General features: G+C 37.2%; 1 protein-coding gene across 2 annotated transcripts; it reads right to left on the minus strand.

The window, feature by feature from the left end:
• Window positions 1-19,773: 19,773 nt before the first annotated feature.
• On the minus strand, window positions 19,774-26,317 carry LOC140761685 (protein ANTHESIS POMOTING FACTOR 1). Of its 2 annotated transcripts, none has more exons than XM_073099116.1 (12): window positions 25,964-26,317; window positions 25,745-25,840; window positions 22,439-22,542; window positions 21,831-21,931; window positions 21,682-21,748; window positions 21,470-21,569; window positions 21,278-21,391; window positions 21,064-21,201; window positions 20,836-20,920; window positions 20,625-20,671; window positions 20,333-20,485; window positions 19,774-20,218 (listed from the first exon to the last, which is right to left on the minus strand). In XM_073099116.1, the coding sequence occupies exons 3-11, from the start codon at window positions 22,522-22,524 to the stop codon at window positions 20,342-20,344; spliced, it is 882 nt and encodes a 293-aa protein (XP_072955217.1). In that variant the 5' UTR covers window positions 22,525-22,542; window positions 25,745-25,840; window positions 25,964-26,317; the 3' UTR covers window positions 19,774-20,218; window positions 20,333-20,341. The 2 variants fall into 2 exon arrangements, with proteins under 2 accessions (XP_072955217.1, XP_072955216.1); XM_073099115.1 differs by having other exon boundaries at window positions 19,775-20,218; window positions 25,749-25,840.
• Between the last annotated feature and the right edge of the window lie 1,403 nt (window positions 26,318-27,720).

Here is a 27,720-nt window from a genome sequence, read left to right on the forward strand (position 1 = left end):
TTGTTAGGTTTAGGTTCTTTGTTTCTTCTGTTTGTTGCCTTTCATGGGCTTTTATATTCCACAAACTGTTCTCGTAGTACATACGCCTACGCCGTCAAGGTGGTACACTAATGGCAGAAGTATGAATGATATAAAAAGAAAAGTATTTATTATACATGAATGCTGGAAAATAGCGATATAGATTATTGGAGATTATTCTCTAAAACTGGATCCATTCATTCCAAATAATTTTAGTGCAAAACACCACATAGACTCGCATAATAACCTTCTATTGTCTTTTGCTAGATTTTCCTTGGGACAAAGTAAGATGCCCCTCCTACAACAAGTAGCATGGTCCAGGATTAGCGTTTGCTTCAACATCACGGCAATGTACAGAGAGGTTAGAGGGAGAGGGTTAACTGGAGATTATGGATGATCAGATAGCCGAGAAATCGTCAAAGAAGAGACAATTTATTTACGTAGGATAGTACCCCATTTCCTCCAAATATGTGAGAGTTTGAGCATAAAGCTTGAGACAGTTAGCTGCCCGTTCACTTCTGCAATATCTTTTATATATATATATATATATATATATATATATATAATTTTAGAATATTTTTTTATTTCAGAATAATATTTAAATATTATAATAATTTTATTTCAGAATAAAAATATTATTCATCAAAATTACATTTTATACCTACTCTTTTATAATTATTATTTTTACCCTTTACTTTGACCACGGTCATCTCTCATGTCTTGTCAACTCTCCTTTTTTTCTATATTCTCTTGTACAGTGTAGCTGAAAGAGAATGAGATTCTCAATCTCATCCACCATCTTTCCTCTCTCGATCTCTTCCATCATCTCTCATCTGTTGACGTCTGTCGAGCTTCCCTGTTCTCGTCGCTCACTACTGGTGTTGACAAAATGACAACTAGTAGCGATCATCGAAGCGGCAGGTCCAGTAGTTCAATCGAGAGAGATTACCTGTTATGAAGAGCTCTCCAACCAATGAACGGCTAAATTGAGCAAGGCCATAAGACTGTTGCATTGGTCACAGCTGCCCGACGTAGCTATAGTCCTACATGATCGGCGCAGTGGAAGAAATAGATCAATCTGTTTAGATCTAGTTCCAACAATGACGACTTTCTCTCCCACTAGAAGGAAAAGTCCCTCCCACACTTACTACAAGCCAAAGTAAAAAAAATTCCTATTGAAATCCCTAATTTTATAGATCTGATGATTATTTATAGTTTTTAATATCCGATATTTTGGGTACTACCATTATAGTCAATAGATCTATTTTGATTGTATATATTTCTATCATATTTTACCATATGAATTTTATTTGTATGTCTATCAATTAATTGGTTACTCAATACTAAGTAGTGCTTATGTATAGCACTGTGATATGGTTAGATACAAATATTTAGTGACAATGTGGTCATTAAGGCTAAGATGCTGAAGAAGAAAGATGGTGCATTGTCAGGTACAAGGCATGGATGGTGTATTATCAGGTACAAGGCATGATAATTGGACTGATAAACAAGATACAATTTTATTGAATCTCCTCTATCAACAACATGACACAAGGAGGAGTGTTAAGACCTTCACAGCAGATGATTGGGATAGGTACACATTGGTTGGGTATAGAAGATAGATGATGAGATAAGTGAAGATAAATAAAAAGTAGATCAAAAATGTTATGTAGCATCTTCGGACAATATAAGATCCTAAAAGAGAAAAGTGGACACCTTTATCCTAGACATCACTCATGGACACCTTTATCCTACAGAAGATAGATGCCCCTAACCCTAGCTAGGGAGGTGTCGGGACGTAGAAATTATCCCATTTTAGATCATGCACTTGTGCAAGTGTCATAGTAAGATAAACAAGATTAGCATAACAGGATAGTAAGCAATGATATCTAAGCATATGGATGAGTTGCACATCATATTTAAATTAATAACAAATCATGTCAAGCAACATGTTAATCAGACAAATTTTTGCTAAAATGTATGGATTAGCAGGTCATATTGCTCATGCTGTCATTCGTCACATCAAATAATAATTTAAAAGTGGATAGACCACTTGCCTAGATTGGCTAAAAGTCCCTAGACTAACTGCTCTCAAGATACTCTACGATAGGATCACTAGGTCAGCACCAAAATCCTAAATTTATAGGGGATAGAAAGAGGGGACAATTAATATTAACATTGTAAATCATGATAAGGAGGAAAAGAAAATCTAATTCAATCCTTGCCCAGCCCCAAGAATGAGTTAGATGAACCCTTAAAGACCCGGCCTGACAAGTAGGGGGGTTAAACCTGGTCGGGCTAGCTCCACCCAGCCTAAAAGAAGCATGCCCGAGCTAGGCATCGCCCAACTCGAGCCTAGCATGCTTGGGCTGGCCCCACCAGCCCGAGCTCGATGCACTCAAGACTCGCACCAATTGCACTCACTGTGCTCGAGCTGGGCAGGGCCTAGTTGATAAGATCTAGAACCAAAGATAGGTTACACTAAGATTCCTTTAAGATCTGAATTTATTATATAAATTAGTCTGCGCAACCATGGGACAATATTTGTCAGATATTCTTCGGCAGTTAGAAAATTACAAAACTAATTAGGTTGGATCCGTAACTTCCTGATCTACAACTTTTGTATTTACACCCTTCGTAGATTCCAACTGTAGTAGGGACAAAAATATGGAATAACATGGGTGATGGTGGTAGTGATGGGTGGAGTGGATGTTAGGGTTATGGATGGGTATGGAGATAAGAGTAGATTGTGGAAGTGATTAAGGGAAGTAGACAAAGTGAACGAAGTGGTCGAGATCCCAAAGAAGAGGGGTGACTCAACAGACGAGGGAGATTAGAAGCGAGAACAAACCTTGCCAACGGTAGAGGTGGAAGGATGGTGAAGAGAGAGGAGAGAGGAGTCTAGAGAGAAGATCGAAGACAAGAAATCAAGAATCCAATAGCATAATGAAGTTGGCTACCATCCACATATTCATAGAGGCTAGCTAATAAGTCCTAAAACAATATGAAACCCTAATTCTAGAGGATTCCCATCGATCGCGTTCGAACGCACTCAAAAAAGCCTCTTCTCTGGATTTGCGAACGTGACATAGGCGTTCGAACGCGAGCGTTCAAACTCGCCCGACCGCGTTTGAACGCACAATATGCATTCTCTGTATTTGCGAACCTGATGCAGGCATTCACAAGGGCGTTCGAATGCAACTCCACTGCGTTCAAACACGACCTATCGGAATTTTATTTTAATAAAAATAAACACCTAATGCAATAAGAAAAGATCTTAACTAAGTGTATCAGCCCACCACGCTTCCCCCACCTTGCCCTTAAGGTGAAAAGTCAGAAAAACGCTCCAAGATATTAGTCTCCAACTCCCATATCGCCTCATCAGATGGCTTGCCAAGCCACTCAACTAGAATCTCCATCTCCAATCTGGTACCATGTCGTCATCGGCGTCTAGCAAGTACTTGAGCTGGCTCTACGATCTCTATCTCCTCCAATGGCTCCGATAGAACCGATCCAATAATTTCATGATCTCTAATGCGCTCTCTCAACAATAAAGCATGAAAGACAGGGTGCACTCTCGACCTCTCTAGCAACTCCAAACGATATGCAACCGGACCAATACGCTCCAACACTCGAAACGGACCAAAGTAACGATGTGCTAACTTTTGGTTTCGCATCGAACGTAAGGTCACATGTTGATACGGTTGTACCCTCACAAACACCCAACTGCTGATGTCGAACTCCTGCTCTCTTTGGCTACGATTATAAACTTGCTTCATACGGTTTTGAGCAAGTTTAAGATGAGCACGCAACCTCCTCAATGTGGCGTCTCTATCCATCAATGCTAAGTCCACCTCCGTCCTATCTACCGATGCCACTAGATCATAAGCACGTAATGTCGGAGCCGTGTGTCCATACACCACCTCAAATGGAGTCATGCTAATGCTACTATGGTAAGTAGTGTTATAAGACCACTACGCCCACGGTAAGAACTTCAACCATTGTCTCGGCATCTCTCCAACAAAGCACCTCAAATACTACTCAATGCCCCGGTTAACCACCTCGATTTGGCCGTTCGTATGTGGATGGTAGGCCAAACTGAAGTTTAATCGAGCCCCTTGTAATATGAAAAACTCAGTTTAAAAGTCGCTCATAAATACACGATCATGATCCGAGACAATCGTGCGTGACATGCCATGTAGTCGAGCAATATCTCTAACAAAAATTTTAGCCACCGACTTGGCTGAAAATGGATGTGACAATACCAAAAAGTGTGCATACTTGCTCAATCTGTCAACCACCACAAAGATAACAGAATAATTATGCATCAGCGGAAGACCCTCAATGAAATCCATAGAAATGCCCTACCAAACACGGTCCGGTATAGGTAAAGGCTGTAGTAATCCGACCGATTTCAATGTGGTTGTTTTAGCCTTTTGACAGACTTCGTAAGCACGGACAAAACTACTCACATCCCGTCTCAATCCTGGCCACGTGTAACTCTAAGATATCCTCCAATAAGTCCTCAAGACACCCTCATGACCAACCTCTGGAGTTTGGTGAAAGTACTCCAACAATTTCTGCTGTAATCCATCATTTGCGGGCACTCGAATGCATCCACAGTCCAACAGCAAACCACATCGATTCTCTAACTCGGGATGGCGCTCTGAATCATCCATCACCTCCTACAACAATCTCAAAATATCTGGGTCAAATGTACATGCATACCTCAGCTTGTCAAGAAAGGGAAAGGTAGGAGATGAATAGACTGCAAGCTTAGCAGTATCGGGTTGGCGCGATAGTACATCCACCGCTCTATTTTTTGTTCCCTTCTTATATTGAATTTCATAATCATACCCCAGCAATTTTATGACCTATCGCTGCTATGCCGGAGTGTGTATGCGCTGTCCCATAAAGTATGGAAGACTCCTTTGATTGGTTCGAATAATGAATCGTCTACCGATCAAATAAGGCCTCCATTTTGTCACTACATGCAGAATTGTCAACATCTCTCTCTCATAAGTCGATAATTGCTGAGATTTTTATGATAAAGCCTTACTAAGATAGGTAATGGGACGTCCTTCTTAGAGTAGTATTGCTCTTATGCTAACACTCGATGCATCACATTCAATAATGAATTCTTTGGTGAAGTTCGGTAGCGCTAGAACGGGTGCCGTCGTCATTGCTGTTTTTAATTTTTCAAATACTGAAGTGGCTTCATCCATCCATCTAAAAGAGTCCTTCTTCAACAAAGAAATGAGAGGAGCAGCGATCTTGCCATATCCGACGATGAATCGACAATAATAATCAGTCAGCCCCAAAAATCATCTCAATCCGGTGGTAGTAGTAGGAATAGGCCAATTGGTTTTGCTTCAACAAATTCAGCATGTCCTCCAAATGTCGCCAATGCTCAAATTCAATCCTGCTATACGCCAAAATATCGTCAAAAAATACCAAGACATACCTTCACAAGAGAGGTCGAGATATATCATTCATGAGGCCTTGAAAGGTAGCTGGTGCATTGGTGAGATCAAAATGGATCACTCGAAACTCGTAATACCCATCCAGAGTCCGAAATGTAATTTTTTGCACATCTGCCGGGTGAACTCTAATTTGATGATACCCGGCCCTCAAGTCAAGCTTACTAAATATAGTCGCCTCTGCAAGCTCGTCCAGCGACTCCTCGAAAATCAGAATGGGATACCGATCCTTGATGGTAATAGCGTTTAGTGCTCGATAGTCGACACAAAAATGCCATGTTCTGTCCATTTTTACACCAATAGCACGGGGGATGAGTATGAACTATGACTTGGTTGTATCAGGCCTTGTTCCAATATCTCGGCTACCATCTTTGAGATAACTTCTTTTTGCACATGTGGATACCGATATGGCCTCACGTTCGCTGGTGCAGCCCTGCGTACAAATCTTTATGCGATGGTTCGTCGTTCTCCTCGGTGGCAACTCCGACGGCTCCTCAAACAGTCCAGAAAAGTTATCTAATAAATTAGACAATTCAATGATAGTACCTAACCTTGTTTGAGGCTCATCTCTTACTGGTCCTAACTGAAGAAGATAGGCCAAATCATACGCACCAAGCAGTCCCACCATAGGCTACATTATAGGAATAGGCGAAGTCCAAACACCATCAAGCCGCACGTCTTTGTTTCCTTGTTTATATTTCATCAACATGCTCCGAAAATCAAATGTGACGGGTCTTAAACTCTATAACCACTGAGCATCAAGGACAATGTCCGCTCTTCGCAGCACCAACGGATACAAGTCCATAATTATGTCCTGTCCTTGCACCAGTATATCGACTCGGCGACACAAGCTTTCCGCCTTAAGCTTCGTGCCGTCTCTAATAGCAACGTCAAACCCCATAGTCGGTTCGGCATCTAAACCCAATCTCCTCACTAGCCTCTCATCTAGAAAGTTATGGGTACTCCCCGAATCGATGAGGATGTGCACACAATGCTTTCTAACGAATCCGTCTACCCGTAACGTCCTCGGCGCGAAAGTACCCGAATATACATGCATCGATATTTCAGCTTGGATATCTTCCTCTACGCCCTCCTCAACAGTCTCTTCATCGGTCTCCTCTGGACACTCTCCATCATCAACTACCTCATCATCCTCCTTAGGACCATCAATAAGCATCACACTCATCGATTTAGAACACCGATGACCGGGGGTGAAATGCTCATCACGTTGAAAGCAAAGGCCCTTCGCTCTTCGCTCCTCCAGCTGTGCGAGTGTGAGAGTTCAAATTGGGGGTCTAGTGCCTCCTCTAACATCGGAAGAAGGTCTCAAACGTGGTCATGGTCTAGTAGTCGCAGCTACTATTTTTGAAACCGTAGAATTTTTAACCCGCGTTCTACGTGCAAACCGCCCATCTCGGTTGCCCCAATTGGTTTTCACTGCCATCTTTAGAGCCCTATGCTTTTGTTCCATCGTCACAGCCTTCTCAAAGGCCTCCTCAAGAGTAGTAGGACATAGAGCATAAATATCTACTTGTATCTTCTCTCGCAGCATTGAAATAAATGTACTCATCAATATACGTTTGGGTCACAGTAGCTCACAACGACTACTAATTCTTTCAAACTCAGCTTGGTACTCCAATAAGATAGTCCTTTGAACCATCTTGCTTAATGTGGCAGCAAAATCCTCATATGCCGCTATCCCAAATCTACGTGTAATCCTTCTAGAAAAATCAGCTCATCCAATAAATCCACCACCACGAATTATCAATCTATACCAATGCAATACCGTACCTTGGAGGTGAAAGCTTGCCATTTGGACCTTTGCATCTTCCATTGTACCTTGACAATCAAAATATTATTCAACTTGAAACACCCAATCCGTTGGATCACCGCCTTGGTATTTTGGGAAGTCCAAGCGTGCGGTTCTCTCCCGAATAGTATTGTTGGGTTCGCGAAAGATCCTTGGTTCAAGTCTAAACTTATGTGCAGGTTGATCACCCTCTCTAAATCCTCGAGCATGTCCATCACTATCTCTATAGGGATCAACCTCATCCTCAAAGTGCCAATCCTCCTCATCGATGAAGCGCACTGGTGCCGCACGCCTCTCGGGTTCCACCACCGCCGGTCTTGGGTTTTGTAACGGAGGTGGGGAATGATGTGAAGGCATAGATAGGAGGGGATCATTGACACTCATATGACGCACCTGGACCTATGGGGTATCGGTTCTATGGGGTCCCACCACTGGTCCTTCTTGAAACTCCGTTCGTCGTCAAGGAGATAATGAACCCAATCGATTCACGACATATTCCTTGAATTTATTGTGATCTTTTCGTATATTATTAACTCTATGCAACAATATTTGGAACATGCCTCTTAGTTCATCCATATTCGAACCCATGGACGTTAGTTGACTTGGTCCTACCGTGGTCACTCCAAATGAATTGGCTTCACGGTTAGGATCATCATGCATTGAGTCCTCCCTTATCAGTGTGCTCTCCATAAGTCTCCTTATTGATATCATCTTTCTTGTTTCAACCATTTATGGAGGTCTGAGATTTGCCTGCTCTAATATCAAATTGATAAGATATGAAACCAAAGATAGGCTATGCTAAGATTCCTTCAAGATCTAAATTTATTATATAAATTAGTCTGCGTAATTGTGGGAAAATATATGTCAGATATTCTTTGGTAGTTAGAAAATTACGAAACTAATTGAATTGGATCCGTAACTTCCTGATCTACAACTTTTGTATTTACACCATTCGCAGATTCTAACTGTAGCAGGGACGAAAATATGAAATAGCATGGGTGATGGTGGTGGTGACGGATGGAGTGGATGTTAGGGTTATGGATGGGTATGGAGATGAGGGTGGATTGTGAAAGTGATTAAGAGAAGTAGACAAAGAGAACGAAGTGGTCAAGATCCCAAAGAAGAAGGGTGACTCGATAGACGAGGGAGATTAGAAGCGATAAGAAACCTTGCCAACGGTAGAGGTGGAAGGATGATGAAGAGGGAGGAGGGAGGAGTCGAGAGAAAAGATAGGAGGCAAGAAATTAAAAATCCAATAGCATAATGAAGTTGACTGCCATGCACATATTTATAGAGGCTAGCCAACAAGTCTTAAAATAATATGAAACGCTACTTCTAGAGAATTCCCATCGATCGTATTCGAACGCGCTCGATCGCGTTCGAACGTACTCAAAAAGCTCCTTCTCTAGATTTGTGAATGCAACACAGGCGTTCGAACTCACCCGACCGCGTTCGAACGCACAATATACATTCTCTGTATTTGCGAACCTGATGTAGGCGTTCACAAGAGTGTTCAAACGTGACTCCACCTGTATTCGAACACGACTTACAAAAATTTTATTTTAATGAAAATAAACACCTAATGTAATAAGAAAATATCTTAACTAAGTGTATCACTAGCCTAAGCCTAGAACACTTGGGTGCGCAAGATCACCCAAGTTCCAACATGCTCAGGCTGTGCATCCATAGCCTGAGCTCGATAGTCCCCAACTTAAATAAGCTGGGGCACTACCTAGAGGGGAGGCACCACCTCCCCTCCCCCCACCTACCACCACCCCACGAGGAGGAGCGAGCACCAAAAGCGATAGCCAATCCTCGCCGTCTAGAAAAGAAAGGACGACGAGGAGAGGGAACTCTTCGACAATGACAAGGACTTCACTAGCCCAACCACAACAGCAACGATCGGAAGGGAGAGGAGAATGGTGGAAGGGGAGAGTTGATGTCCGAGCTCTCCTCGAGAAGGGGAACAAATAGGGAGAGAGAGTGGGGGGTGGGGAGACAACCCTTTGCTCGCCTCCTCGCATGCCGACTGTGGTGTGTGTAGGGGGGCTAGATCTGTCCTCCTCCCCTCCCCTTGGCTTGACAAAGGCATCCCTTTATTAAGCAAAAATAGGCCAAGGGGAGGGGAAGTGAGGGTGTTCACATGCCCCACCCTCATTTTTTTTTGGGTGTTACATTTTTTAACTATTGACTAGTTGAGGAAATCCTATGGATGATGTTGGGATACATGTTTTGCATATTTTGAAGATATTGATTTTCTTATGGGTAACAACACTACTATAAGCAATTTTCCTTTTTTCTCTAACCAACGGTTTGTACAGAGAACTATTAAAAGCAATGATTCTTCTAATTCGTCAATAGTAAATGAAGTTAAATTGGAACACAATGACACCTTGTAGTGTGGTGATGGCATGTAGATGAGGTAAGAAGAAGTCAAACCCTAGTGAGTTACATGCCAAAACTGGTGGAAGGCATTTTCGAAAGAAATAGAACAAAGATAAAAGGTGAAATGAATGTTGGAGAAAACATCTTTTGGAAAGATGAAGTTTGGACATGTAGGTCGAATTTAGGACATACAAGAAATTATGTCTGTAACGCAACACCTTCCTTAGTATGGGTATTGATAATATCATATTTCTTTTAGAGTCTTTGTTAAAAGATGACAATAGAATGAGTTTCAAGAGTCCACAATCTATCAAGGCTCGAATGGAATGGATACATATGAAAATGGATTTGCCACCACTATCTATTTTATCTACTCCACCAGAATCTACAAATATTAGAACTGATTTGCAAAATAATTTTAATATTTAGTATGGAGTAGATTGATATATGACATTTCTCTGTTTACATTGTCTCTGTAATAAACTTATTATCTCTCATAGGAGTAAGAACCAATTGATGTCTCAGATTGTCATGTTGTAGTAGCAATAACTTGTTTATTAGAGAGGAATATATGTCTGGCTGGTTTTTTTTTGTTAATATTATGGGAATGCGTATTTTTGTTTCTATTTGATCATTGTTAATATTATGGGAATACGTAGTAAGTTGTCATTCACATATATGTAAAAGTGACATATTGCATTACATAAGCAACAAATCACATATAACATACATGCATCACATCGTAATAAACAATGTGATGTTCTATGTTCTTGCAATTTAGAAATCATGTATGGCTTGTTGTATTTTATTGTTCATGTTGGTCATCTTCCATAAATTTATTTAAAGTTGTAAAACTTCTTGTTTATATTATCTTCTATTATTCGAATTGTTAGAGAAATATTTCATAACTGTTTTGTTGAAACCCTGTGGTGTATGGTGTGTTGGTAGAATATATGTTAGAGGGGTCTGCAAATATTTTCTTGCTGAAAATGTATTGATAATATGTAGAATATAGGTTGGAGGTGAAGGAGAAAAAAATTTCACTCTATTTTGTGCTCTTCTTTGTTCATCAAAAGATATATTGATGATAACCTAGTTAATATTTTTTTTTTTTTTGTGTAAACACAATTGTTTTGTAATCTGGTTATATGATTATATGATTATTTTTGTGTAATTTAGTGTTTATGCATGAAACAAATCATAAAAATAAACCATATGATGTTGGACAAAATATTTAATTTTGTGAAGAAATGAAAAAAGAGAAAATGTTTGGGCGATTTGCACCATAAATCAAAAATCATTTAATGTTTTTACCTCATTACCCATTTTAGTTTTCCTTTGCAGTTTTACCCCCTTTTAGTTTTAAATGACCGTAATGCCCTTCTACTCATCTAATGGCCAAGTTAAATACGAGTTTAGTCTCCTTCTTTTTTTTTTTCTAGGTTTACTGTCTTTAGGAGAGAGAATTCCTATTTTTTGAATAGATGGAAGGAGAAAAAAGATTTATTGTTTATTTTTCTCCTATAGGAACACAAATATGAACTTTAGCTTTATTCTTCTTTGATATGTGATCCAAAAATATGAACTATGGAAACCAATTAGTATGTATGAAATATATTATTAATTACTATATTAAGAATTGAGTTTAATAAAATTTGTCATATTATCTATAACAGAGTGCATTTTAAATTCTTATCTATAGAATCTCAAGTTAGTATCTTAGGAATCCATACTTAATAACTTAGGAATCCATACTTAATTTTGATTAAAATTAGAAAAAGACAAAACAACATTTAATGTGTTGTTGATGGTGATTTGATCAATTTATGTTTAAATAATTTTTACCATAACTTACAATAAAAAATATCTCTCTACATTTAATGCAAGGGCGGTGTTGATACTTTTGGAAAGGTTTGGGTGAAGTTGCAAAGAAAAACTTAAAATGGTTAGTCAGACAAGATTATAAAAATATCTAGTTTATAGTGCAAATCACCCCAAATGTTTTTTTTTCTTCTTTTCTAGTTTTTTAAATTGAATTTGTATGAAAATAATCTACCATTGCATACTTAGAGTGTTACGGTTGCAACTATATTGGCACTACAAGCATTGCATACGTAGTGGCCTATCACTGCATATCTATTTCCCTACCTTTGCATAGGTACTGTCATAGACTATCTTTGCATACAGGCATCCGAGCATTACATACATATAGTGTTACATAAGTTTTGCCCAATATTATATACATAGCGTCATATATATGTAATGCAAGCACCCCGAGCATTGCATACATATAACGTTATAGAAGCTTTGCCGAGCATTCCATACATAGAGCCTAATATATGCAATGCCAAGCCCTCGAGTATTGCATTCTTATTACAACGTTACATACTCTTTACCCTTACTACTCAATGCACAGCTATCATCAGCGAGGAGCATTACACACCTCTACATATGCTATACATACCGTTTGTGTAATTTTGAAAAGATGAACCATCAAAATCTCAACCACTACATTCTTCCTTATCTCCCTCTCTATAGTTCTTCAAACCCTACACTAGTGAGCACTATATAGGATTCGAGATGAAGCAACCAACCCGATGAGGCTGCTATTGGTCATTTTAATGATCAGATGTCAGGAGTTGGCCAAGATGATGACAAGAAGCCGACGGATGCGGCTGCGCACATCAATCTTCTCAAAGGATAGGTTAGGGTTCTTTCGATCTTTTCTTTTCCCACAATTTTCTAAATATATCCAAAACATAAATGAGATAAGTCTCCACTCATGGTCTACAACAACTCATAAGTTTCTAATGCTTTCAATTAGGAAAGCTCAAGGTCATCTTTAGGATTTAAAGAGATGACATCAAGGCAAGGTGATATATGTGAATATACCAGTAATTTTAATGACAGTAGTTCTATATGAGTACATTTCTATATTAAGTGACGTGAATATTGAAACACCCAAAATAAAAATAGGGTAGACCATGAGCTCACCTTTATTTCCCCTCTCGCTTACCTAACAAAGAGGGTTCCCTCCTTCCCCTACTTTGGCAAGGCTTAGTGGGGCCTCGAGGAGGGTACCCAATTCGGCACCAATAAAGCCCTTGAGTGCCTCACCATGGCCCTTGATAGGTCGTCATGACCCTTCCTCCTCCTTCCCTTTCCTTCATCAAGTCCCCTCCCACTCGATGCATCGCCATGGTGAATAGACACTCCCCAGCATTAGGCCCACCTCAGTCGCACTTGTCCCTTTTGTAGGGCTATCAAGCGTTGACGGGTGGCCGTGGAGATTTGTCAATACCGAGGGGCCCTTCGTGGCATCCCCTTCGGCACGATCCCTTCGTCTGTAGCACTCTGGCATCCACTGGCCGTCGGTGGGAGGTCCCATCATGTGGATGGTGTCGAGCAGGGAGGGGAAAGATCTTCTCCCCACCTCAGTCTGAGCCCCAGCCCAATTAGGCTAGGGATTGCCCTCAGTTGGGCTGAGTTTGGCCCAGCCTAAGCAATCCCTTTTTCTTCCCTTATTTCCTCATTCCCTTTATTTTTTCTATCATTCACTATCCCTTTTAAACATTGAAATATTGGTGATAACCTAGTATTTTGTTGTAGAGCTCCCTAGGACCAGCGCCCACCTTGGAGCAGGCCGGGACATCGCTTATCACCAAGGAATTTTAGCGAATCCAAACAAGTGGCCTATCAACCCTTGTTGTTAATGCTTGATGTGATGAGTTATGATTTAAAAAATCATTTATGACATGATAACTAGTTTACCATAGTGACACCTATTTGTTTAACATATCATCTGACATAATTGCTATTATTTTGATTATTATGTGTATTCATTAGCATGCTTAGACATGATAACCTATTACAATCACCCTCGAGGAAGATTATTGTTGACCTAAGTTACTATTTTGGATAGAACTGAATATGAAACTTTAGAATACAGTAAGGATCGATCTAACTATTTAAATACTCTACAATTCAAATATGTTGTTCCTCTAAAAATTAGAAATCCAACGCAATTAAAATCTCATCAATTGGGTAGGTAGATCAAAAAAATATGGTGGAAATAATGACCAAAGGTTAGGAGATGGCATGATGGACGTGGTTGATGCAAAATGGTGGTATGATTAGGGTTAGGGCATGAAAGTGGATAATGGCTATGGAGGATGGAAATAGTATCTTGAACAAGATGAGGGAGAAGGGAGCTTCCAAATATGACTGGTCACTAGAGTGAGGAGAGAGAAACGATGGAGGATTAATCTCAGTAGTAAAAGAAAGCTCGAGATAGATACCGAGGGGAAGGAAGAAAGAGAGAGAAGGTTGACTCAAGCCTATATGCAAAACAAAAGCTCCAATAATCAATAATCTCAAAGTGGCTAGTATTCCACATATTTGGAGGCTAGCTAATCATCCGAAAACTATAAACAAACCCTAATATGAAACAACTCAATTAACAAGTGTTTGGATGCTTTTCAATCGTGTTCGAATGACCAAAAATAGGGCTCTATATGTGCGAACGTTGTGTAGGTATTCAAATGCGACGTCTGAACGCCCTTCAACTGCATTTGGACGGCCAAAAATAGTGCTCTATATGTGTGAATACTGTGTAGGCATTCAAACGCTCTACAACCGTGCTCGAACACACAAGCTAGAAGTTTTCTTATTTTAATCCAAAACAAAATATAAAAAATGATCCAGTTCAAGATGAATTGGTCATATCAATTCGTATCATAATCAAGAACTGCAACATAACCTCCCCCCCCCCCCCCCCCCCCCCCCCCCTTTACTATTCCATTTTGCTAATTATGTTTCATCTTATCATACAATTAACACACGAGCACAATAATAAAGAGTGAGGACGTCCTTGAGTGATGACTCATGATTTGTTGGACGATGGTACGAAAAAGATAGGAGCTCAAAGAACAGGAGTAGTGTCAGTATGTGATACTAACTCATACGGTGAGCTTATGACTATGGTATTTAGTCTACGATGGTGGATGATCAGTCAAATTGTTCATCGTGATGGGTAGACAATTCTATAGCTAGGGGCAACCCTCCTTTGAGGGCCTTCATGATTGTTAAGTATGGGTGGTGGTGACCGAGAGCCTATGTGGGAGGCACACTATGCGTAAGTGGTGGATATGGTTAACAAGAGTCAAGTCGGACCATGCTAACCTAATACATGACATGCGTATTTCATTTTACGTTCATGATGACCTGTTACATAGTTATGCATGCATTCTCTATGCTGGGTGTATTGTTCTCAATAATACTTAATTAGTGATAGTGTCACTTGATTGACACCCTAGCATGATGCTTGGCAACAGTTTACCTAATAAGGTATTAGGCTCATTTCTTTTCATGCTCCTTTTTGTACTATCTGTAAAGGGGTTTATGTTACGAACCAGATCTAGACCGATCTGGACGTAAGAAAATTGTAAAATTTTATATACCAGAGCAATACCTACAGGGCTAGGTTATTACAACAAGTCAAACCATGCTATTCGTATTTGTCCCCTTGCTTCTTCTACGAGTCTGCTATAGTAATTCAAAGGAGAAGCACCTATAGGAACACTATCTGTATTTTAACACACAATAAGGTAATATATATACTTAATTTTAGATGTGTTAACACTCTCTTTTATGGTTTGTATGTTTTGAGAAGTCTTGATTTGTTTCCCGAAAAAAGGGTATTGTTGGATGAGATAGATTCATTGAAATTGGGGAAAGGACCACATACAGACCAGATTTTTCCTAGTCCAACAAACCCTATACCCTGAAAAGAAATAATGAATTGGATCAAAATGGGCTTGGTCTTGATAAAAAGGACCCACAAAAGGAAGAATATTAGTTGTGAACTGAGCTAATGTGGGTATTAGATTGGGTATTTGGATTGAAGGTAGCTCTTCAATGATGATGGAAGGAGACGAGGTGTAGATGGGGATACGAGCGAATAGGGAAGAAACAAGATGAGAAGGGAGAAGGGGTCGCTCCTAGAAGTAGGGTAGCTACAAACGAGGAGGAAAGGATCTAATCAGGATCAGCTAGAGATCGACAGAAAGGTTAGGACATAAGGAGGAAGAGAGATGAAGAGAGATAAGAGAAAAAAAGATTCATTCAAAAACTAATCCAACTATAGTGCACTCCCGTTCTCTATCTTTGCGAATGTATGCAGACGTTCGAATGCACTCCGGCAAGAATTTTTATTTCTCAAGCAAATTATTCCTTTTGATACAACTTAGTCCAGCTCTAGTTGTATCAATATTTTGAAAACTTATTTAAGGTATTGCAAGTAACGACATTATTAAATTTATACATAAATATTGTTTAAATGTGATTTCATATACAATCATTACATGTTGCTTTATTATATACATATAATTGTTCAAATTTTTGGTACTATATTAAATTTGATACTGAAGAGATCAAGCAAACCCAACTCCAAATATTACAAAAACTAAGGTGTATGGAGAGATTGTTGCAAAGAGAGCAAAAGCAAAAGGGCTTAGGAAAAGTATAGTTTTTCCTATAATGTTGCCCTAGGAGCCGAATGTCTTGCTTCTCTATTAGGCTAAGTTATTGAAGATCAACCTCCTATTAAAAATAAGCTTAGAGACAATATATGAGGACAAGCAGAAGGATTTACAAGTTAAGAAACAAATAGATGAGGAGCATAATATATTAGAAGCTACTGGAAAACTAGAAGATGTTGGAAAAAATATATCTTTATATCCTAAGGAGCAAATTATAGACATTTGCTCATCTCAACCATCTTGTCAAAAAGAAGCTAGAAAGGTTCTATCTTGTTAGGACGAAAGGATGATCTAGTACAGATAAAGATATTATAGACAAGGTTAATGATATCCCTAATGAGTAAGGATATTTTATCTCATCTATTATATTTTTATGATTATGATTGGGTCAAATTATACATAGAGATATAATTTTTGTATTTTTAATGATGTTTTTAATGTTGTCTTCTTGTTGGCAGTGTGGATTACATTTGGAATGATGGATTCATGTATTGCACAAGAAAACAGGTGATGGATCTGGTAAAGGGTTACATGATTGTAGATAATGTTATTTTTGCACGACAAAGGATGTATCACAACCGTGCTAAAGTTTTAGAAGAATATGCTCAATGTTGTTTTATAAATATTGACTTACATGTAAGTTATAATTTATTTCTTATTTTTACTTCTTATAATATATTTGAACTTAATTATTTGAAACATCGTAGAGGTCTTTGAGCATGAAGTCGGATTCAATGGTTAAACATCGTGTATCTGGTGCTCTTGAAGGTGGAAGGCTAAGAAAGTATGCTTATTAGATGATTCAATTGAATATATTTTTGCATTGGCACCTTCTTATTGTTGATTTAGAAAATAGTGTTCAATGATATTACTCTACTCTAGAAGTAGAGTAGTATTTGGATGAGGCGACAATAGTGGTATGAAGTTCGAATATTAATTTCATGTTCATCTAGTACTATTTGCAATAGCATAACTTATATAAATCTATATTTGCAACACGAAAAATGGGTATAAGACACTTAGAAAGACTAGTTTCTGACATATATGAATATGGAATCCAAGCTAGCAGCGATTGGAAAGTTATAGAAATTAAATATATTGCAAGGCAACATCAAAATATGTATTGTGGTATATTTCTCTTAAAATATGAAGATCGAATTCAAGGAAATGCTAAAGTCGTTGGACAAAATAATATGAAATTGCTTCGAGTTAAGCATGCTATATAGCTAGCAACTGATAGTTTTCTAAAGAATTATAAATACTCACTTTTAGGTCTTTATAAAAAAATTGTAACATCTAAACTATGTGTAATAGGATAGAGTTATTTTACATTTTTTGCAAGGAGCAACTGAAGGTTTTATGAGTTATAATTCTTATGATCAATCTCTTTCAAGCTGTATTATTGATTGGCAATTTGATGGTAATTTCTTTCCTATTAAATTTTCTTATTTATGGACATATTTAATGTTACCTATTTTGGGTTTATACAAATGATGATCACTGCACTTATTTGTAAACTTTGTAGATGTAGACATTATTTACCAAGGGTTGTTAGCATGATTGTTTTGTTTTTTTTTTTTTTTTTTTTGTTGCTGTTGATAATAGAAAGAGCCTTTGCAATGTACTGTTAGCATGGAATTTATTTCCTTCTTGTGACTTCTAGCATTTGTTGTGTTGTTAAGCTTCATTATTCTTGTATCATTTGGTAGGTGCTGCTAAGATTTGTCAAAAAATTTTGATTTCCTTTGGAAAATCTGAAGCTTCTACTAAGGATATAGCTTTAATTTTGTTTTATTTTCTTCATGCATATTTTTCAATTGTCTCACATTATGGTGCAGAAACATCTAACAAGCTGACGTGATGTCTTATCCCTGCTTTACTTCTTCGAAGGATGAGTATCAAAAATATGTCCAGAGATTAGCTGCGCCTGGAGAAAAATTGTTTGTATTCTCACTATTACCTCTAACATTAGTTGTGACTGCATTTTACAAGACTTTCAATTGAATTTGATGCAACTATTCTAAATGAGTGGAATATGGTGCAGTTATTCTAGAGTGGATTAGATTATATTTGTTTTGGTTCTTTTCTTATAGGTCATGGTGTTTGTTGTCTTCTAGTAATCCATTTATACTTTATTATGGTAAATATACATTTGTGGAGTTGTAGTGTTTTGAAAGTTTGAATGATTAGTGAAATGTCTAGTAGCCTTGAAATAGTTTTGAATTTTGATGGTTGAGAATGTATGGCATGTGGATGGTATAACATTTTCTTGTTTGGTGCTTACTTTTCACTCTAACTTATTTTCAACTGAATATATATGCTGAATTAGTGAATATGTTATTGAATATAGAAAATATAGCTTTAAGAATTATTGTATATAAAGATGGCTGCCATCCACATATTTATAGAGGTTAGCCAACAAGTCCTAAAATAATATGAAACCATAATTCTAGAGGATTACCGTCGATCGCGTTCGAACGCACAATATGCGTTCTCTGTATTTGCGAACCTGATGTAGGCGTTCACAAGGGCATTCGAACGCAACTCCACTTGCGTTCGAACGCGATCTACAGAAATTTTATTTTAATGAAAATAAACAGCTAATGCAATAAGAAAAGATTCTAACTAAGTGTATCGGTTTACTTGTTAGATTAGCCTCTTAATATATGGAAGGCAACCTATTGAGAAAAATCAATGAATATTGTGTTTTCCTTCTTTCTGCCTCTATTCTAAATCTTCTCCTTCCTCGCTCGAACCCCACATTCCACCTCGACACTGGTTACTCCTAGCCCCCACTCAACTGTTGGGTCTTCCCTTCTCCTTGGGATCTCGGCCACCTTCTCCCCACTCTCCTTCACCCAACAACACCTCGTGCAACCAATCCATCACAACCATCATCATAATCACCGGTCATCTCCACCTCCATCGTAACTTTTCCTATTTTCATCTTAGCTGCATTCAGAATCTGTGAAGGGTGTGAATATAAAAAATATAGATCATAAATATACGAAATGAACCCATCTAGTTTTGTAATTTTCTTACTATAAGATAATATTTAGTAAATATTTTTCTCCAACTAACGTACTGCTTCCCTACATCTAAACTTGAATGAGTAGCTATGGGCTTGGTCCATAACAGGTCAATGTTAATCCAACCCATTTTCACCCCTACCAAAATACCTTTTATGGTGAATATATGAGAAGACAACGGGATAGAAAATAATTAAAATGATAGTTAATTAAAGCAATGTTTTTAAGGGCAAAATAATAATTAGGCTTTGTTGGTAATCGTAAAGTTGTTGAATGGATATAAAGAAAAGGAGAGACAAAAAATAGGTTCAAGTAAATTGCCCCAAAACCCAATTTAACATTAAACTGATGTTTGGTTAACTAAGAATCTACAAAGTTTTACACATCGAATCACTACACTATCATGATTTCTCTTATCCTCAATTTACCTACAAAATCACCATGGAATGAATAAAAGATAGATGATTATTTGATTGTCCAAATCAAAGCCACAAACTGCTCAATAAAATAGACGAGATGTCAAATTTTCTCTCCATAAGTTATTTGAAGTATCACATAAACTCTCCAAAGCACTTGTTCTGCACTCCAATTGTTCAAAAGAGAAACTAGAAACTGAATTATACAAGTTCGTAACATAATATGATGAACTTCACCAGGGCATGCTAGCCAGTTAAACCAAGTCTCTTTTATTAGCCAGCTACGTTATAGCATGAACTCAGATATGTAGTAGATCAAAATTCTTTACACGAAACAGGACAACATTTCAGATATTTACATTAGATTTGTTGAATCCATGACAAACTGCAGGCAGAGCAATCGATAACCATTGATAGGTGTACAGAATCTGTAAGCTTCTTCCATGACTAATCGAGGAAAATACCAGATAAATTACTGGCTCAAAGAGATGGCACACAAACATAAACATATGAGGTTAGATTAATTATAACAAACCTGAATCTGCACAAAAAAAAAGAAAAAAAACAAGAAGAAAGAGAAATAGAACTTAGTTTCAGATGAAAAGAAGTGCAACGGAAATATATTTGCTTTAAACAATGAGAAGTATCACGAAACCTTGGGCTTCTATTTCACACTGGCAAATGAACCCAATTTGGATAAGTCTGGAACCCAGAAGGACAGTTCAGATGATCCAGTGGTGAACATGAGACATCCAGGAGCCCACTTAATTAGTGGCGGCTCTGTATCCGTACTTCCCCAGCATGCAACCTGCAGTAATAATCAACAATATCAACCTTGACAAAAATCAAGAAAGAAAAGAAATGATAAAGCATTTGTCCATTAGGACACTTGAATGTGTATTGGAAAATCATAAGATACGATATATTTATGAATGTTATTGTCGTACTTTGCCATTTCTAACGTTCCAAGCATAAACACTGCCATCACCAGAACCTGTTGAACAAAATTTTAAGGCTGGATAATGTTGAAACTAATATGAGGAAGCAAAATGAATAAGCAAAAATAAGCAAATGAATAACCCTTGGAGATCTCTCATGCAGTCAAATAGAAAATAAACTCGTCACTTGTCAGGCAAAGGGTGGAAAACAATGTTTGACCTGATACGATATAAGTTCCATCAGGACTGAAAGATGCCTCCAATGTGGCATTGCTTAAAACTGGCTTGACATTGTATGTGGATATCTACCAAAGAGTGTCAAATTTAAATTAGTACAACCAGCTGTAAAGGTCGGAGTTAATAGTACTATCTTGCTAAAGATTTAAAAAATAAATAAATGAACAATTATATACACCTAAAATAAATAAGTAAATAAATTGAAACTCACTGTTGTGCCACGGAAGGAATCAAGTACATGTATATGCCCATCTTTTGTAGTCAAAAGCATAAGTCTGCCGTCATTGCTGAATTTTATGACATTGGCCTCAGAATCATCTCCACCAATAGAAAAAGTATCAAATGGTCCCTATACATGCAGAGATAAAAGAAGAAAGTATTAAGGACTATGCTTCCAGATCAATTTATCTTACAAAGTGGCTAACCTTCTCAAACTTCCGACCATCAAACATCCGGATATACCCTCCAAATGCAATCGCAAAAACCAAACCTTGGTCATCATATGATACTGCAGGCCTTCCTTGCACATGTAAAAGGCCCTGTAAAATTAAATAATTCAATTACTAATTTTAAACGCCTTACATTTCTAGATAAATCTAAGTGTACAAGCCTCCAACCTGAGCCTTCTCAGCCCTTTGGTCCCACAATAAAACAGTCCGATCAAGTGAACCAGAGACAAAATATTCCTTATGAGGGCAGAGTGACAGAGAAACAACCCTGCTCAAGGACAGAGAAAAAAGTAGAAATTTGCATATGTTACTTCAGTGTAACTTCTATTTTTCTGACTGATAAGTGCTTTTAAGGTGAAAGTAGGATAAACTCTGCAAACCTGTCATGGTGTCCCTTAAAGTACCGCAAATACTTGTTATCATTCAGAGAAAGAAGCCGCAAAGATTCTGAACTATTCTTCCATGTAAGTTCATGGTCTGAGACTAAATAAAAATAATTAAAATGACAATACCAGAGGGATAGACTTACCATCCCATCCATTTTTTGAAGAGTATATGACTATAGTTGGATTATCAGTAAAGCTGACTAGGTCAACCCCATACTTCTTGCTATTAATGGTCTTCAAACACCTAAACAAATTGCCTCAGATGAGTCAAAACAAGCAACATGAATATACCAAAATTCAGAAATTGGTCTCTATAGCTTTGCACAATCTATAACATGAGCACAGATAAGTAGTTCTGCATAATGCATAACACAAACTATTGTGTGTTCTTCTAAGGCCATGGTAAAACTTCAAGCATAAGCTAAAAAACCTTAATTCGGTCAAAATAATCAAGCAACTCTAGTTTGGATTGATTTACAAGCTTGGCTTGAATATAAATGAGCGAAGTTTGATCACTGAGTCCAAAAAATTGACGCCTTCTCATAATTTTAGCTATCGTCATTCATAAAAATCAAAATACTCTGCCCAAAGGAATCAAAATGTTCAGCCTTCAGAGCACTAAAACAATATGATGCCAATCATTTTTAGGGAAATAATTATGAAAATTGAAACAAAAAAGGTATTCAAGAAAGCAAAATTACTTAATGAAGACATAAGAAAAGAAACAGAAACCACTAAAACAAGCACATACATAGAATTTTGAACATCGTAGAGGCGAATTGATTCATCATCACTGGCAGTCACCAGATAATTAGTAGCTCTGCTGTGAAAATCCATCGAACTGATTCGACCATTCTAGAATGCAAGAAAGTATCTCAGTAATCTAGACTCTAAAGTTGCCAACACAAACTTGTAACAAAAATTTTAAGTTTAAACTTTAAAAAACTGATAAATATATGATTTCAAGAATACAAAAAAATTAAACCAAAAAAGTGAACCAGTAGCATAATAAGTGAAACATGAAATAAGCTAACTACATTTAGATGGAGATTTCAGAATGTATCAAAAAGGAAAATGGTAGAACTGCCATCGAAGTATGCTTCAACATGCATGGTAGAATCATGAAATGAAGAATACAGAAACAAAGTTGTATTCTTTTTTCATACAGTTTATACTTTATATTGCCGCTCAGTGCACACACAAGATGCAACGATAAATTTATTATTATATTCCCCTTAACAGTGAAAATGGAAGATTTGTCAAAGAAGTGTGCTTTAACATGCATGGCAGGATCATTAAATGAAAAATACAGTAATCAAAATGTTCAATTTTCATGCAGTTTATATTGCTGCTCACACATGCTTTAAATTTGAGAAGTTACACCGTGTCAAATTATAGAAAGAGAATATTACAGTCAAAATATGAGTCTTGTCAAGGTACTTTACCTAACTAGGTTGGTGCCCACAGTTAGCATTCTTGACTAGGTTATGGCTTTATTGAGAATTCTAATTAGAGCAAGTAGTAATGAGACAAAAGTTTTAGAAGAGCTACTTCGGATCACCTATTATGTCTGACTAATATAAATAATGTTTCCTCCATTCAAGACTGTTGCATTAAGGTCCATCATGGATTTTCTCATTAAATGGTTCCTATTGCAAGAGGCTTCCGCTAACGCGGTCTAGGGACCATGTTTCCATGACTTCAACTTATGACCTATTCAATTTACTTATTAATTTTCCAAATCATACTCCATCTTGCTGGCCTTCTTTAGGTGCCTCAAATTTTAATGAAAACACTCCTCTTTATAATCATTCCCATTAGTCACATCCAAACATCTCAAAGACTCAGCAAGCAGTTAGCTTCAATATCTAGCAGAATTTGTTAAGAATGCTAGATTACATATACAATTCTGTCAATGAATAATATAGTGCAATATACAAGATCTGGTACAAAATATAAGATCTAACAAATGTTTAAATGAGTCTATAAATAATAGACAAAAGGAAAGAAAGAGGCTGGGGTGTTAGAGGAAATGAGATTACATGAGAGTAAGACAAAAGGGAGATTACTCATTTATTATGCAATCATGAATCAATGACCTTGTGAAGATTATCATTTAAGTTTCAGATATCAACCCACAATATCATATTCCACTCCTACTGTGTTGGTCCAGAAAGATGAGAAATTAAGCTCTCCAAGAAGTCCTCAAGATGAAATAGTTATTAAGCGTTGGATAGTCACCCGAGGGCGTCCCTCTAGAATTTATTAATTTACCTTTTCAAAAGGTTGTTTTACAGATTACATTCTAGTAGAGACACTATAAATGCCAATGAAAAGAAAAGAGTTTCCCTATCCATCAACGAAATAGATAATTATAACCACTTGAGAAGCATCCTCTTGCACGAGGCTCCCACTGTTTCAATTTATTGGGATGTAAAATTTGGGCATCTTTATTGATACAACTGGAGCTGGATCAAGTTGTATTGGAAGAAATAAATTTGTTTTGAAAGAAAATAAAGCATAGTACAGAGAATGGGAAATTCGCGTTCGAACGAGCCTCGGACGCGTTCGAACTTACCGCGGTAAGAACACTTTGTTTTTAGGGTTTTATTTCTATTGTTTGAGTCCAATAGGTAGCCTCTATGTATTGTGGAATGCACCCTAATTGAATTATGTTATGAAATCATATCTTTTCTCATATCTCTCTCTCTATCTCTCTCTCTTTCTCTTCTTCTTTCTTCTTGCCCTAACTTCTCATAGCCCCCTAACCTTCATTGGTTAGATCCTTCTCCTCATCTGTCGCAGTCCTACTTCTTCTAAGAGCGACCTCTTATTCCCCTTCATTCTACTCCCATCTCTATTTGCAAATATCTCTATCCACATATCATCTTCTCCTCTCCTTCCACCACCATCAAAATCTCCCTTCAATCCAAATAACCAACCCATCCCCATATCGGTCCGGTTTGTCACACTTACCTATTCTTGGAGAGGTATAATAATACAAAAGCAAAAGAATTCACAAAAATTTAAAGGTGCTTGTTTAGGGGATGTGCCACCTTTAGTCGGGCTTGAAGCTCTTGCCTTACTAACAAGCCTACTCCAGCCAAAGGGTTAGGTAGCATGGAGGCACTTGGGTCTTCATCCTATTTACCAAACAAGATGTCGAGAGGCGAACTCTGTAATTCCCCTTTCAATGGCACTGGAAGGAGAAGAGGGAGAAAGCTTTCTTTCTTTACATGGTTTATAAGAGGGTCTGGGGCCGCCTGATACCGACACTGGGGTGCAAAACCATGGGGAGTAAACAAGATTAGATACCCTGGTAGTCCATGCTGTAAATGATGAGTGTTTGCCCTTGGTCTACGTGGATCAAGGGGTAGCTAACTCATGAAACACTCCGCATGGGGAGTACGGTCAGAGGACCAAAACTCAAAGGAATTCTAAGCAAAGTATGTTCCACCAAAGATTGAGGATTAAACGAGATTGTATTTATGACGATGGGTTGTAAAGATGGACAAGAAAAATTAAGAAAGAAGGAAGAAGACTCCAAAAAATCAAACATAAGCTTGCAAAACTAGTGATGGAATGTGGAAATATATAAATTAGAAAAAAAAAAACAATCTCTCATGGATACAAGATACATTTGTCTGGTACAAACCTTTGATCATGTAAGATAAGCTTTTGAAGGCCATAACTTCCTAACCAAATGTGTTTAGCATTTATTTGTCAAACCAACCAACATGAATAAATCAATAAATATGGTAAATTTACATCATACAATTTGATTAGATGTAAGTCCGAATCTAGCATTTCAGCTATTAAGTTGTAATATAATATTCAATGCAGAATCCTCAGTAATTTCAATCAATTTCCACTGTTTTACTTAGTCTAGATAGTGAGTAGGATTATCTACAAAAACTTTGCCCAAAATTGAAAAATCTAACGAAAAAGGGAAGAGACTCAATTGGCAAATCGACCCCAATAACATACCAAAGTAGTAGAATGCATCATAAAAATCAGAAATTTGGATTTTGGCAAGAGTATAATAGAAACGACGTACGTACGTAATCCCGGAAGGCCATGCCAACCTCCATGCTCTTCAGAACCTCGTCGCTCAGCTCCATGGAGACCCTCTCTTCCCTCTCGGGAAGCCCTCCTAAAAAAAATTGAAAAAAAAAAATGGATACAAATCACGTCGAAGGAAAAAAAAGAGGGGAAGAGGGGGCAATCTTAATTCTACAATTAAGGAAAGCATTGGTCTCAAGAATCGATTAGATACCTGGCATCTTCTCCTTCGCCGAGTTCGATATCCAGAGATCAAACTATATGATCCAGGGAAAGGAGTTGAGGAAGAAAGCACACGGTCACAGACGCAGTCCAAAGCTCTCTGTATGCGTCCGAGAGAGAGAGAGAGAGAGAGGGGGGATGTGTTGAGAAGCAGAGAGGAAAGGTGGAGGTGGCCGGTGGGTGAGAGCGAAAGAGACTGTGAGAAGGTGGCAGCGGGTGAGGGGGGAGAAAAGAGTTCGGTGGGTAGCAGGAGGCGGGGGGAGAGATTTACCACCACCGTCGTCGTCCACCGCGAGCGGACGCGCGCGAGAGAGTCCAAGAGGAAGAAGGGCTTGAGTTAGGAAGTAGGGATTTGGTTAATAAATCTGAGCCGCAGAAATAACTGAGGCCTTATTTCCTGAGGTTTTGACTTTTGACCAAACTAGACCAGTTTTCAATGTTTTTTTACCATAATAGCCTGCACCTTAAACTTCATACTAATAGTGTTCATTTCAATAGCTTTAAATAAAACGCTAAACTGTTAAAGCATATTAAGCATTTCAACGTTTTTACTAGAACATAGAAATTAAACGTTTTATTATTAAAAATATTAAATTAAAAAAGATAAAGATAAAAATATAATGAAAAAGTTATTGAGTCGTAACTTTGTACTCGGTTGTTCATTTTAATCATAAAATATATTACTGTGAAGATATGAAAGAGTTTTATAAGTTGAATGAATAGTTATTCTCTGAACCCAACCCAACAACTCTTAGAATTACAATCTATAGCTCCTCCAAATTTGCTTTGAATTTCTCTTTTCACTTCTTTTAGATAAGATTCTCATCTCTTCGGCATTCTCTACAAATAAAACATTAAAGAGTTGAGTGTTTTATAAACCGAACTTTTCTGTATTTTCACATAAAGATACATAGGGCTACAGTACCATAGACCCACTTTGCTATTAGGTTTGAAAGATAATTATTTAGGTAAATAAAATATAAAAGAGGGCTAATTTGATCAAAAACTCTCATTTGCTTAACTTAACTTTCTAAATATCTTTTTCTCTAATTTTAGAATATAACTTATTATTCCAGAATAATATCTAAACATCTAAACAGTCCTATTTTATCAAAATTATATCTTATACAATAAACTAACCCAATTATCAATTTAATATTAATTTGACTATAAGTTCCCTCAAAATATCTTATTATAATTTATCACTCATCTATTATCTCTCTTAAACATCTAATTATTACTTATCACTCATCTCCTCTCTCCCTCAGTGTCCCCTCTCTCTCTCCTCTCTCTTATCTCTCTTATCATATTTTTTTTGTGTTATGCTAAATAAATAAAAACAGTATAATTATCAATGATTTAATATTTCATAGAAATAAGTACATTATAAAAATTATTATTAGTAAATATTGTTTTAATTGTATATACTTAAATATAAATAGAATAAAATGATAATATAATATTAAATTTGATATAATAAAAAAATAATTATAAATTATCTTATTATTAAAATAATTTGTATATGTACCAGTAACATCAAAAATATTTCATTAATAAACTAGTATTTTATTATATTAAATATTTATTCATTGATAAAATAATACATTTACTATTTAAACTATGTATTAACATAATCAAATCTTTCTTTCTTTAAATAATATATTAAGAAATTTGCAGAAAAAATAAATATATAAAAGTGTAAATATTTAATATTATTAATAATCTCATGTTTAAAGCTACAATAAAAAA

This window comes from Typha angustifolia, chromosome 6, assembly GCF_048772165.1.
Source record: "Typha angustifolia cultivar Huaian chromosome 6, ASM4877216v1, whole genome shotgun sequence".
NCBI classification, from domain to species: domain Eukaryota; kingdom Viridiplantae; phylum Streptophyta; class Magnoliopsida; order Poales; family Typhaceae; genus Typha; species Typha angustifolia.